This window comes from Apis florea, unplaced genomic scaffold (genome assembly GCF_048593485.1).
Source record: "Apis florea isolate Af1SG1 unplaced genomic scaffold, ASM4859348v1 contig_3375_pilon, whole genome shotgun sequence".
In the NCBI taxonomy this organism is placed as follows: Eukaryota; Metazoa; Arthropoda; class Insecta; order Hymenoptera; family Apidae; genus Apis; species Apis florea.
The window spans coordinates 26,159-39,618 of NW_028256748.1; the positions used below are offsets into that span (position 1 = coordinate 26,159).

The 13,460-nt window shown below is 26.9% G+C and overlaps 2 protein-coding genes across 3 annotated transcripts in view; both read right to left on the reverse strand.

Annotated features, from left to right (window-relative positions):
• Positions 1-393: 393 nt before the first annotated feature.
• Ge-1 (Enhancer of mRNA-decapping protein 4 homolog Ge-1) lies at positions 394-5,655 on the reverse strand. Its single transcript, XM_003697249.4, has 9 exons — positions 5,482-5,655; positions 5,296-5,371; positions 4,767-4,972; positions 4,308-4,687; positions 3,961-4,229; positions 2,249-3,879; positions 1,963-2,170; positions 1,604-1,894; positions 394-1,535 (listed from the first exon to the last, which is right to left on the reverse strand). The coding sequence occupies exons 2-9, from the start codon at positions 5,346-5,348 to the stop codon at positions 1,346-1,348; spliced, it is 3,228 nt and encodes a 1,075-aa protein (XP_003697297.4). The 5' UTR covers positions 5,349-5,371; positions 5,482-5,655; the 3' UTR covers positions 394-1,345.
• A 2,720-nt stretch (positions 5,656-8,375) lies between these two features.
• The window catches only part of Dgk (diacyl glycerol kinase 1), an 82,359-nt gene continuing 77,274 nt past the window's right edge, over positions 8,376-13,460 (reverse strand). The window contains exons 10-18 of one of the 2 annotated variants that reach the window (XM_086912304.1): positions 13,173-13,410; positions 12,632-12,837; positions 12,351-12,524; positions 11,986-12,277; positions 11,788-11,912; positions 11,407-11,694; positions 11,141-11,345; positions 10,885-11,066; positions 8,376-10,762 (exon numbers count right to left, since the gene is read on the reverse strand). In XM_086912304.1, coding sequence (XP_086768430.1) covers positions 10,673-10,762; positions 10,885-11,066; positions 11,141-11,345; positions 11,407-11,694; positions 11,788-11,912; positions 11,986-12,277; positions 12,351-12,524; positions 12,632-12,837; positions 13,173-13,410 — 1,800 coding nt within the window. In that variant the 3' untranslated portion in view covers positions 8,376-10,672. Of the gene's footprint in view, positions 10,763-10,884; positions 11,067-11,140; positions 11,346-11,406; positions 11,695-11,787; positions 11,913-11,985; positions 12,281-12,350; positions 12,525-12,631; positions 12,838-13,172; positions 13,411-13,460 lie in introns of both variants that reach the window. The other variant, XM_086912303.1, reaches the window with a different exon arrangement.

A 13,460-nucleotide genomic window follows, 5' to 3' on the forward strand; every position in this document is an offset into this window, starting at 1 on the left:
TATTTTTTTATATTTTATAATTTTAAATATTTTACTTTTTATAAAATGCAAATAATATTAAGAATTACACATAATAAAAGTAATAAGAGAAAAAAAATAAGTAGAATCATATATATATATACTATTTTTGATTATTTAATTATATAAGGAACACAATATAAATTTGGAAAAACTAGGAACTTTTATATATAGCTAGTGTATATAAATATATAAATACAAGAAAAATATAAATGCATATAAATTATATATTATTTACATTCTTTGAAGAATTATAAACTGTGAATATTTTGTTTACATATTCATACACATGCTTATTATGTTAATTATTAAAGTATATCAAAGTTACTACCCCATTTATTAATGTATATATTATAAAATTTGAGATACAACTTATTCATTTTAAAATGTTTATTTTTTTCATAGTAAGAAATATAGAATATTTTGGTTTATTACATTACATTTAGCAGTATATTCGGTAAAAGAAAATACGGATGAAATAGAGATAAAATAAAACGATAGAACAGAAATATTTCCATACATATAGTTCTTAAACATAGAATTTATGAAATTTTTTTGTCAAAAAGAGTCATTAAAGCTTATAATTTAAATCTAATTAAAATTTAACAGCTACTTTCGATCTTCGTGCATATGAAAAGTTTAATGTGTATCATACAATATGTCATGAAATGCATTATCTATATATTAATACAAAGTCAACATTTAGGAGAATTAAGAGAATATATGTTAATTATATTTAAATTCTATTTTTTAAAATTTCGCTTTAAATGTGAGAACATTACATAGTTTAATTTTACAGGAAAATATTATTTAAGAAATGTAATTATAATAATTAAAAATAAATTTCTTTTGTGTATCATACAAATTATAAAAGAACTTTCTTAATATCAGTCAATATACTAGTAATTCATAAAATTTTTTATTGATAATTAATAAAATAATAATTTAAATTCTTTAAGTTGTATGTCATTATTTTAATGACATTCTTATTTATATCACGCTTTTTACTTATTATGTATAATACACTTACATAATATGTATTTATAATCAAGAAAATAATTTTCTGTTAAATTCTCTCTTTTTTCAATATTTTGTAAACGTATATACTTTATGAAAAATTAAATTATAAAAACAGATTTTTTGAAATTATATTAACTGCTAATAATAAATTCGTACAATATTTTTTCATATTCTATGTAAATTACTGCCAGTCTTAAACAGGAAGATAATATGAATATTACTTTCAGATGATATCAAAGTATTTTTTTAAACAAAACATATAAAATCTCGTGTCAATGCGTTTTTTCTATTCCATATGTATATAACATCAAGGTTGTTGATTTAAAAGTGCACGTGCAGCCATAGCTAACATTTTCATACGTCGAGTAGAACTATGATTTGGATTTGCTGCAACAAAAGCAGCTAATTGTGTTTGTAATGTCATTAATACGGTACCCATATGTTCTCGTGTCACAGGATCGTTAGGATCTAAATTTAATATTGCCTCTTCAAGCCACCTAGTAAATGATAATAAAAAATCAATTAAAATTCAAATATATAGTAAAATATATTCATGAAAAATTACCTATGTTTAAGTTCCGTACGATGTCCTAAATCTGCAGATAATTGTTGTACAAGTGAGAGAATTACAGGTTGTTGTAAAATACATCTTGTACCTTGACCCTGAGGTCCCACAGAAGAAAATACTCTGGCGGGTTCTGTTTTTTCACAAACTAATACTACCAAACCTAAATCACTAGCACTTAGAGCTTGTTGAAAAGCAGCATTTAATTGTCCTCTTTGAAGAAGAGATATAACTCGTGCTTGAGCATCGGCGACTGCTGAGACTGGTATAGCAGGTGTAGTAGCTCGAGAGCTATAAATATACATTAAATTAATATCATTCCTTAATAAAAATTAATGTAATACTTATATTTCATTTACCGTGCATTTGTAATTTCTGTTAATTGTTGATTTAAATTATCTCTAATAGAATCTCGAATTGTACGTATCGTTCCTTCTTGTAGAATAATTAAACCTCTATTCAATTCTGTTTGTAATTCTTCACGAACTAAAGCAGATAATGCTTCACTTTGTTGTTCATTTCGTTGTTGATATTGTTTATCTGCAATTGCATCCACATTTTGAAGATCTATAAAATAAAAGAAATATTTTATATAATATACATATATATTATAATATTTTCTTTAAATTATATCGAATATCTTACATTCACGAGTACCCCTGATAAAAGCATCTTGTACTTGTCTGAACATCGTTTGACATGCTTTTTCCATTCCAGGTAAAAGAACATTTGTAAAGGCTTCTTTAAATGCTGCATCTAATGCTGGTTTTGCTGCATTTACTGCTGCCACAGCAAGTGTATCTTTTATATGAGAACTATTAATGAGATCCGTTAAATTCTTCTTTAAGAGTTCATCCATTCGAGCAGAATCTAATCTAAGTTGATGCTTTAATGGTTCTACTGTGTCTTCAATAATACGTGGTAAAGTAGTTTCAATTTTATCTTTGATTGTTGTTTCAAGTGTCTTAAGAAATTCATGTTGACGTGCCATTTGGCTATATAATGTTTGTTCTAAGGTTGCATTTTGTTGTTGTGAAGCTCTTGCTAGAGCAGATTCTACTCGCGTCGAAATTGGTGTTTCTTGTCTTAATCTAGTCATTTCGGTACGTAATTCTCTTAATTCTTGTCGTTGATTTTGAATTACTTCTAAAATTGATTCTACTTTATTTATTAATTCAAGAGTATTCAATTTGCTTGTTGTTTGCCAAGTAGTTTCATCATTTTCTGCAATAGTCGATTCATCTTTTATTTTTTTTCTTTTTTCTTCTTCATTTGTAAAACCATCAGTTTCCTGCATTGCATGTCTGCTTACATCTTTTAATAATACCATCGGAATATTAGGCCAATCTTCATCAACAGTATTAGTAATTTCTGGTTTATTTTCAGTTTCTGGTTCTTCATTTGCTTTTGTAAGGGATAAAATTTCTCTTACTTCTCTAGACGGACTACTACCACTACTAGCAGGTGCTTGTTCTTCTAATTCGCTTGTAGCTAATGGTGGATCTGTTGCATTTAAAGCTTGCACTGCTTGTGCAAGTGATGGACTAGCAGATAAGACTTTACCTAATTCTGGACTACTGGGACGAGAATCTAATTCATTATTTTCTTTTTTGGCAGGAGAACTGAATGCATCAGGTGTCATTAAATTTAAGCCAGTGTTATGATTCGTTGTTGCTTCAATTGTAGCAGATAAAGAACAATTTTCTTCACAATTTTCCCCTGAAATTCCATTGTGATTAACATTTTCCATATCTGGTAAGTCTTCAGAAAAGCCCAATGAATCATGAGTCAGTGTGTCCATGAGGCAGTTACCACTCACATGTGAGGCAGGTTTAAAAGCAATATGACATTCTTGCAATGATTTTGGTTGAACTAGATACATCCTGATGACAAGTTGCTCTTCTATATCATCTTCACAAGGACTTAAATCTTCGAGTGATTCACCAGTGGGACGTACTTTACATAGACCAGCGTCGACAATTCCAAAACTCAATATTGGATATGGGAGAAGAAATTCTGATATTGTACTTACTGATGTTAATGTATCCCCATTATCTTTTATAAGACTTAATATATATAGAACTTTATTGTAGATATCTGATAATAAAAGATATCCTGCACTAAGATCTAAGCCTGCTTTTAACACCGGTAATTTACCAGTAGAAGGCGTGGGTGCGAATTTAATAGTTTGTAAGCATGACCATACTTCACAAGACCAAACTTTCAATTCTGTGTTATTATCACATCCAGTTATAGCAAATCTCCAAAACTGGACTCTAAAAAATAAAATATAATTATAATGATTATTTTGCAAATAATACATTAAATTCAATAATATTTTTTTAAGAATTACTTACTCTGGATGATATGTTTTATGATCATCTAGGAAGAACAAGCAAGAAATAGGTCGTCCACCATGTGGTCTCCATTGATGTAAACAACGTGGTTGTGCTTGATTACCATGAGAATTACTAGGTAAATAAACTTGAAAGAATTTTACTTCTCCATCAAAACTAGCCGTAGCTAAAGCTGTACCATCTGGACTGAATGTTGCTTCTATGATTGTATCAGAATGTTGATCAATTTCCAACATGCCTCCATTTTCCTTTACAGCTGGATCAGTTGCCTATCATTTAGTCAAACAGTTGGATACTTTGTTCATTTTGTATGGATTTTATAATCTGTAAGTAAGGTACACATTCACCTCTATTGATCTGAATCTTGCTGAAACAGTATTAACTGACCACAACTCTACTTTGGAACCCCGAGTTAGAACTAAAAGCTTTGAAACTCTATCTCCATCTGATGGTACATCTTCTGGAATATATGGACACCATATCACACGATGACTGGTAGGAGATATATCTTCTGCATTTACTTGTAGTAATAAACTACATAACAATTCAGATGGTGTTGATTCAATGGTATGTATGAAAAGATTTCCCAAATAATCAACGCATGCTAAAATTGCATTTGAAACATGTGCAAATGCCAGATCTTGTATTGCAGCACGCATTCCTCTTAATAAAGCTCTTTGTTCCATTTCTTTATATACAACTCTAACCATACCTCCTCCATTACCAACTAAATAATGTTATTTTTTTAAATTTAAAAAATATATATGTAATCAAATAAATGCAACTTTAATTGAAATTTAGATTACCTTTTATACCATATGCTAAATATTTTCCAGACATATGAACAGCTAATAATTGGCCTGGATAAAAGTTATGTTCCCATGTAAAATCAACAATATTTTTTAGTTTCACCTTTGAACTGCCATGATTATGTCCTCCTGGTGAAGGAATAACAGTAATATTGGTACCATATAATTCAACTGAATGTTGATTTTCTTGCCCAGTGAATTCTCTAAACATAAATTTATTTTATATATATATATATATATATATATAATATATATATAATAATTGAAATAATAATAATAATAATAAAAATATTAAATAATGATAATTATATAATTTAAATTAATTTAAAAATTTAGAATGATAATATATTATAATTAATATAAAGACAGATATATTATATTTAATACAAAGATAGATCTATAGATAGAAATACCAAATTATTATTAGAAATTATTATAAAGTGCAGAAGCATGAAAATAAATATATTAATAAAAAACTATTAATAAAAATTTTATCGTTTATAACGAAAATTTAATAAATACGTACACTGTTTGCTGATAGTGAAGATGTCTTAGGTTATCCTCTCCTGTTTTGATCATTTTGAAAAAAATTATAGCGTATCCTAAAAAGTAATAAAATTAATAAAATTTTAGCGATTAGCGTACCGGAATTCAGATAAATCTAACCTCAGCCGGTGGCACGCCTGGTAATGATATATTTGAGTAGTCTTACCTTTCGTGCATATATTTGCCGAATTGCGAAAATGTTTTTCAATTATATATCATTTACTTTAATAAATCATACGTAAATTATTGTTTCATTGATATAAATAAATAATGTGGTTTATGAACATACTTTAATAAAATTATTAAAATCGAAATGTCAAGCAACCATCAGATACTTGTCAGAAAAACGAACCGGAAGTTCACCAACGATATTTTATCTACTTCGCGCTATGTGGCGCTTCACGTCATTTTAATTTTAAAGGTTTCAATTACTATAAACATATATAATACATACATATTATATATAGTTATTTATCTTTTAAATTATCAGCATAAAATGATTTTATATTTCTTTGTAAATAAATTATAAAGTAATAATATATTTTTTATAATAATCTTTTAATTTATGATTATAATTATATAATAAAAAGTATGTACTATATGCATTTTTCGGATATTTTATGTTCACTATAAGTTATAATATTTAATGTTCTACATAAAATATTTTATGGATACTTATAGGGAATCCTATATCGTAATTTACATTTTATTTTGTATAATACACTATAATAAACAGGCTTTTTTTTTATACATAATTATTATCTTTTGGAAAATGGCAGTAGTGCTCAAATGTATGAAGACCCAAGAAAAATGGCAGTAAATTTTTTTAATTCAAATATTTTTCAATAACGCTTAACTATTACAAATTCCAATAAAACTTTTTTTAATTTTTAACCCTTTGTGTTTATTTCGAGTTCCTCCGCTAAAATTTCATAAAACAATATATTTTTAATTATTTAGGATAGATAACTTAAAATAATAAATTAAAGTTATATAATACAATCTGAAAAAATAAATGAAGTTACAACAAGAATAACAAATTTTTTAATATCAAAATTTTATCATTCATTAAAGTAAATATCATAAATATATATTAATAAAATTTTATGTGGATTTTTATATGACAAAATTAAGCGGATATAGGTAATTGATTGAGATAACATCAAATTAAATTGGATGTCTCTGTTTAGATTGTGATTATGAAATGATTTTAAGAATGTAAATAATAACTAAAGTAAAATGCATGATGTCATAAGGATATCTAAATATGTAGTAAGATTGATTTTAAGCGAGTCAAGCGCTTAAGAGTTTAGATACAAGGAATAGTAAATAGTATAGTCTCATGATAAGAGAATTTTAAGAAAATAATTAAATTATCATTATGCGAGTTGTAATAATTTTAAATATATATATATTTATTTATATTTTTTATTATTTTATTTAAAAACTTTATATTTTTCTTTTCCAATTTATTGATTTTGTATTCGTAAAGAGATAAAAAAAATAAATATTTTTTTTAATATTATAGTTTTTACTAGTTTTAATATTATATTCTTTAAATATAATAAAAAAGAAATTATTTTTTATTTAATTAAAAAATTTAAATTAAAAAAAAAATACTTTTTGATAGTATCATAATATGATAGAAATACTTTTTTGATACAGATAAGAAAATTTTTCAGAATCGATAAAAAATCAATATTATATGTAATTTTTATTCAGTTATAATTCAATCATATTTTATTCAACGATTTAAATTAAAATATTCAAGGCAGTTAAATTAATTATATTAAAATATCTCGAATTTTTAATTCGATTTCTATTATTCAATTTTTTTTTTTTTGTCTTTTTAGTTATTAATGAGAAATCTTTTTGTCATTAAAATATTTTTATTTTATTATTAAAAATAACAACGTTATTCCTTTAATTTATTGAGTCTCTTATGAATCACGGAGTGTGCTTAGTAAATAGAAGAAAATAATTGACATGTGTTATTATCAATGTTACTATATGTTATTTTTATATATAGAGTGTTTCATTTGAAGATATCAATTGTTATTTTTTATAATAATTAGGATATAGAAACGCATGAACTTGAGAAAACGGAATTTTTTAAGTTTGAAATTATTAAATAAGAAAAATTCACATAAGGAGACACCAAGGTATGAAAATTTATTAATTAAAATTTAGCAATTTTCAATTTTCAATATTCTTAAAAATGTAATAATTTCTGTTTAAAAATATCATCACATTATATTATATATATGTCATTGATCATAAATTAGAATATAAATATTTCTTTCTTGAGGAAATCGATATTTTGCATTAAGGATTAAAAAATTCGTTTTTATTGTAGATAATTGTTTTAAAATTTTTTATCCTTTGCTATATGCATCGGAATATATTTCTCTTCTTTTTTTTTTTTTTATTTTTTCCTTTTTCATTTTTGATTTTTGGGTCTTTCTTTATACTATAACATTATACAATGACAAGTATACTGAGACACTGTGCCAATCCAATAGAAAAACAATATTTATAATATTATTGTGCCAATAGTATTCATTTATTCACAGCTTCGCACAAAGAAACACGACAATATTTATTTTTAATCAGAGAATAAATGATAATATTGTCGTACCTCTTTCGTCCGATTTTTGTCTAATGAATAATAACTTAATCATTAAGATCTTAATGATTTTATCATTATAGATAAGCGTAATATTTCGATTTGTCTAACAAGAGCAACTATATATGTATATATATGTATATACATATACATATATATATTATAGTCAATCATATAATTGCTAAAAGAAGTATGCGTACATTACGATTGTAAAGGAAGTAATTATTTGCGCGATGAATAAATTGTATATCAATTCTCTACATAAAATATATACTTAATCATGAAATATATATTTGAAAATATTGACTCGTAAACGCTTGCCTTTAAAATGTCTTTTCATAGAAATTCGTTTTGGGAACAATCTATATCTTGCATTTGTAATTAAATGAATAACGAATAAATAAAATGTAAAAAATATGAAAATGGAAATGAAATAGAGAAGAAATTTCATATTCTATTTACATGAATAAAATCTAACCAGATTTCAAGAAATTTCAAGAAAATGGATATCATTGATGTTGTTTGAATTGATTACATGAGATTAATGATCATCATTGCTACAAAATAAACTCTAAGATCATTTTGTATCGTTACATGAATTTTCGATGTTTGTGATGGTCCCTGCGGGATTTCATATACTTGGTGTCATATTTTTTCATTATACTTTTTATACAAAAGCATAACATGGTACGAAAGCAAAATAGGTATTTATAGATTACGGAATAGTGTAAGTGAATTTGATGACATTGATCTGATATTAGATGAAAAATTTATTAATCTTTATTTTCATAAATCGATCGAAGCTCTATTATAGTATTCAATATTGTTACGATGATTTTTTGTTGAAATATGATTGGATTTGTTTCGATCTTCCTTAAAATTGACATTTTAGAATAACATGAATGTGCATGAAGTGACGAGTGCTCAGAAAATGAACATGATGTTTTAATAAAAATATGAGTTAATTTATAAAAAAAAAATCTGTTCTTATTTATTTTTATTATCGGACGGAAAATACTTTTAAAGAATTATAAAAAAAATTTCTATAATTATTGATATACATTAATTTGTTTTTTCTCAAAGATAATTACATAAAAATGATAGTTATATAAAAAAAAAAAAATAAATAGTACGTCAATATCTTAGAGCACTCGTAGAAACGAGGCTATGAAAATTTGCAAATGTATAGAAGCATTCGTACAGACAATGAGGAAGTGCATGCTGATGTAGTCGAAGAAGAATCCTACGAAAAATTCTATAAATTCTATACCACAATACTGATCATTACATATAACACGTTGGCTGTATTGATTTTGATTAATATATTATATCTATGCTTGTCTTCTATTTATTTAACAATATATTTATTTAATATATGTGATCCATTTCTATGTTTTAATAATTCATCATGCGTAAATACGCGTACAATCAAAAAAGCATCAATATTCGTGTATCGATCAAAAGTGGCCAACGTGTAAAAAGATAATAAATTTAAAAAAACATAATTTATAATAACGTGCAATTATAATATCAATTAATAATCTACATTGCATCTAATTGAAAATATATGTATAATTTTAATAACGTCTGATTACATGATTTATAAACAAAAATAAATGCGAAATAAATTTATTATTATTTTATCGTCGCGTTTGATTTGTTGATATGCTTACGATATATTGCTCCGGCTTGAGAGCCATCGAATAAATAAATAGTATATTGGAATAAATAAATAAATAAATAAAACCAATTGATTGTGATTTATATCTAAGCAGTTACGACTAAGCTCTCGTACAAAAATCTTAACGTTAAGAGAGGAAAGATAGATCTTTGATTGTTGGACGGAGTCGTGCAAAAAAGAGGAGCGATCTTAATTGTTTCATGTCGTTTGTTAAATTCTTTTTCTTTTCCTTTTTATAAAAGTAAACAGTTGTAAAATTGGTCGAGAATAGACAGATCAAAGACAACATATATGTAGAATATAAAATAATATATATTATTCATAAATACTCAATATTTAATTGGCAAATTAAATTTTATCCTCTTCATGTAAGATAAATATTATTTGTCTAAGAAAAATGAACTGTTTATCCTCGACTACTTTGATTATAGCTTATTTCATGAAGAAATGAAATCTTTACAATATTTCTACATTTTGTACAAAAAAAAGAGAATAATTAAAGTCATCGATAATATTATTTAAAAGTAATATTATCTATGAGATTAAATAACATTATCTACGAGATTATTTTCTCTTTTGCATGATACCGTACAATCCGTTATGTCGGTATATTATTATACGCTCGACTGCAATAGTACAAGCTTGTACTTGTATATTTAAAGCGGTAGACTCAAACTACGGATTCGAAAAACAAAAAAGAACATTCGGTGCTTTTTAGTATAATGTATAAAACGATTAAAATTTTATTCCGAGCTTCTCAAAGCACCGATAAACCATGAGTCTACCGCTAGATCCTAAATCTAAGATGAACAATGCTTTATTATTCTCAAAAATACTGTAGTACAAGAATACCTAAGTTATGTCGAAGCTCGTTCCACGCGCTCGGACGAGCACAGAAACTGTATTAAGTATGAACTGATACACTTCCTTCTCTTTTTTGTTTATTTAAGATAAGATAAAAGAGGCGGGATGACGCTGAAACTACATTCTGGCTGGAAACTGAATTAGTGATTTCAATTCTTCAGTTTCATTATTTGATACTGTCAAAGTTCACCTCTTTAAAAATCGGAAAAAGCCTCGACCCTTTTCTGGTGGTGGTGCCATTAACATTGGTACTTGGTTCTTATGTGTTATATGAATCTAAAATAACAAAACATTTTGATGATATTTTGATATTTATATTTTGATATTTACAATATATAAAAATAAATTTATAATATATATAATTAAATTGTTATTAAATATTTAAAAAATCAACTTACAGTACATGGACCCTGCATCCATGGTTCACCATCGATTTGCATTGGAAAACGTTTGCTAGTAGTAATAGTGACGCTACTACATTGAGCCAATCTTCTACCGGAATGACGAAGTCCAGTTTTCACTTGACCCATATGCAAACAATTTTCTAAACCGATCACTTCTATGAGATTGTCTCCAATATCTATAAATAATATTTTTTCAATTCGTTAAATAATTTTATTTCATTAAATAATTAATTATATATTAAGTGCATACCTTGTATTGCCGCTGTAAGATCTACGGAATTAAAACTGCTAGTACTGAGTTCTTTGTCTGGTCGTTTTTTCCGTTTACCAAGACGACGATGTCTTGTATGATGTTCACCCCAGAGATTAGAACCTCCATGAGTAAAAGGAATGTTTAATAATGCGACACCTTGGAGAGAAGGTCCATGTGCTAAATCCAACGGAGTTCCATCACACTACAAACAAAAAAATGCAATCAATATTATTGGATAAATGAATTTAAGCAAATTTACATACAATGATTTCGAGATCTTCGTGAAGATTTTTACAACTGGCAGCAAATTGTTCCGTGGTCGCGTATTCAAAATACCAAAGTTTATTTTTCATTCTACTATTGAATTTTTCGGGATTTTTCTCTCTTTCCATATGAAATTTTACACAGATCGCTGCGTCCACACCCACCGAGAAATAATTGTTAATGATATTATACGGTATACTATCTTGATTTGGTTTTTTCTCATCTTTTTGGTCAAGCACTTCTATTTGCCAGCGATCCATCATCACAGGCGTTGCCTTCTCTATTTTCTAAAAGTTATATTAAGAAATAATATTAAATATTTTTAAAATATTTCTAAATTTTTTTATTAAAATATTTTCAATTATTATTTTATTACATACTTTGAGAACTTTGTGAATAGCTTCTCCTTCATAACCACCACCCCATCGTAAACATCTTGCAAGATCATTTCCTGTACCCAATGGTATAACACCTACAGCGGGTTGATGTTCGAATTGAACACGATCTGAAATTCAAAGACAAAATACTATTTATAAATGAGTTTTTTAAAGACCGAATTCCTAAATTATTAATCATACCCATTGTTTCTAAGACCCAGCCAACAGTACCATCACCGCCGCAGCAAATCACCTTAAAGTTTTCTACGTCTTTGAACATTTGTAAACCTTGCATAGGTCCACCCATGGCCAAATTATGAACTTGGCGCGGATTCAAGATGTATTGGAATTTCCTCAACATACGTTCGCCTTGCCTCCCTCCAGATTTTGGATTTATAAACACTAAGAGTGGCACGATCCCTGATGGTGGTGTAATTTGGAAAGACATTGCTGGTTGTTGATTAGTAGCTGTTCCAGATGTTAGGAATCCACTCTGCTAATAAAATTACTAATGAACACTATTTAATTGATTATATATTTAATTATATATCTTATTACACTCTTACTGTGCTAACAGTTGATGAATCTTGCCCATGTTTACTTCCTCTTTTACTATCTCTTGATAACGATCTTTGTCTGTCCAAGACAACTGGACAAATCGCTGTAGGAGGGAGGATATGAACTGCATATTCACCAAGTGTACATTCCGCTCTTATTTGCGAAACACATCTGTTATGCAACTGTAAAGATTTTTGTTCTGAGATTAATATAGTTCATACTTTATTATTTCTTTTTTAAATCTGATTCGATGAAAAAATATAATAATTATAAAAGAAAAATTACTTACTGTTATTTGACACCATCTACAGTGTAAACCCGTGATCCCATTATAACTTTTAATAGTTTTTTTACATTTGAAGCATTTTCCGTGACAATTTCCTTCGACCCAATGATGCGCCATTGTCTGGGACGTTTTTTTACTTTTAACGTAGGTGGCAATACAAGAAGCTGGCGCCCTTTGAACACACCTTTCATGGACTGTGTACTTGCAGACTGTATAAAAGAAAATAATTCGTTTGTTTCGTATTTCCATGCAAATGAAAAGAATTATTGGTATTCAAGGTATTGAATTATTTTTTTCTTTCTTTTCGATATCATTTCAATATATATAATAATAAAAAGAATATATATTTTATAAAATTATTTTTTTTTACGGATTATTAAAAAGTACAAAAAAGAAAAAAGAAAAAAAAAGAAAAAGGAGAAAGAAAAAAAAATATATATATATATAAGAAAATTATCGGATAAAAATTTTTCTTAACAAAACACAATGCAAAAAAAAAAAAAAAAGAACAATGCGACATCAAAGAATTTCTGATAATACTTACAAACACAGCAAAGACCCTTCTTTCCGAGACCGACTAACATATTTAGACAGAGATTGCAATAAGCGGGTTTGCTAAAGTGTTTTAGCCTCCAGAGATGGTTACCATCTTCCTTTACGTGAGAATCCAAGCCCAAAAGAACCAATAAAGGTATCGTTGTAAGACCACCTCTTTTCCATTCTTCTAAAGACACTGTACCATCCGCATCATAATCTATTTCTATCATCATGTCTTGCAGTATCTATAAATATTGAGAGAACTTACATTTAGATATCGTTCATCAATTTCCCA

What these genes read in the sequence shown, in the direction of transcription:
- Ge-1 (XM_003697249.4), bottom strand. Translation starts at nt 5,348, where the DNA reads ATGATCAAAACAGGAGAGGATAACCTAAGACATCTTCACTATCAGCAA. An exon ending in TTTAGCATATGGTATAAAAG is followed by an intron (nt 4,688 to 4,766) that starts GTAATCTAAATT and finishes AACATTATTTAG; the next exon opens with TTGGTAATGGAGGAGGTATG. An exon ending in CAAGATTCAGATCAATAGAG is followed by an intron (nt 4,230 to 4,307) that starts GTGAATGTGTAC and finishes ACTAAATGATAG; the next exon opens with GCAACTGATCCAGCTGTAAA.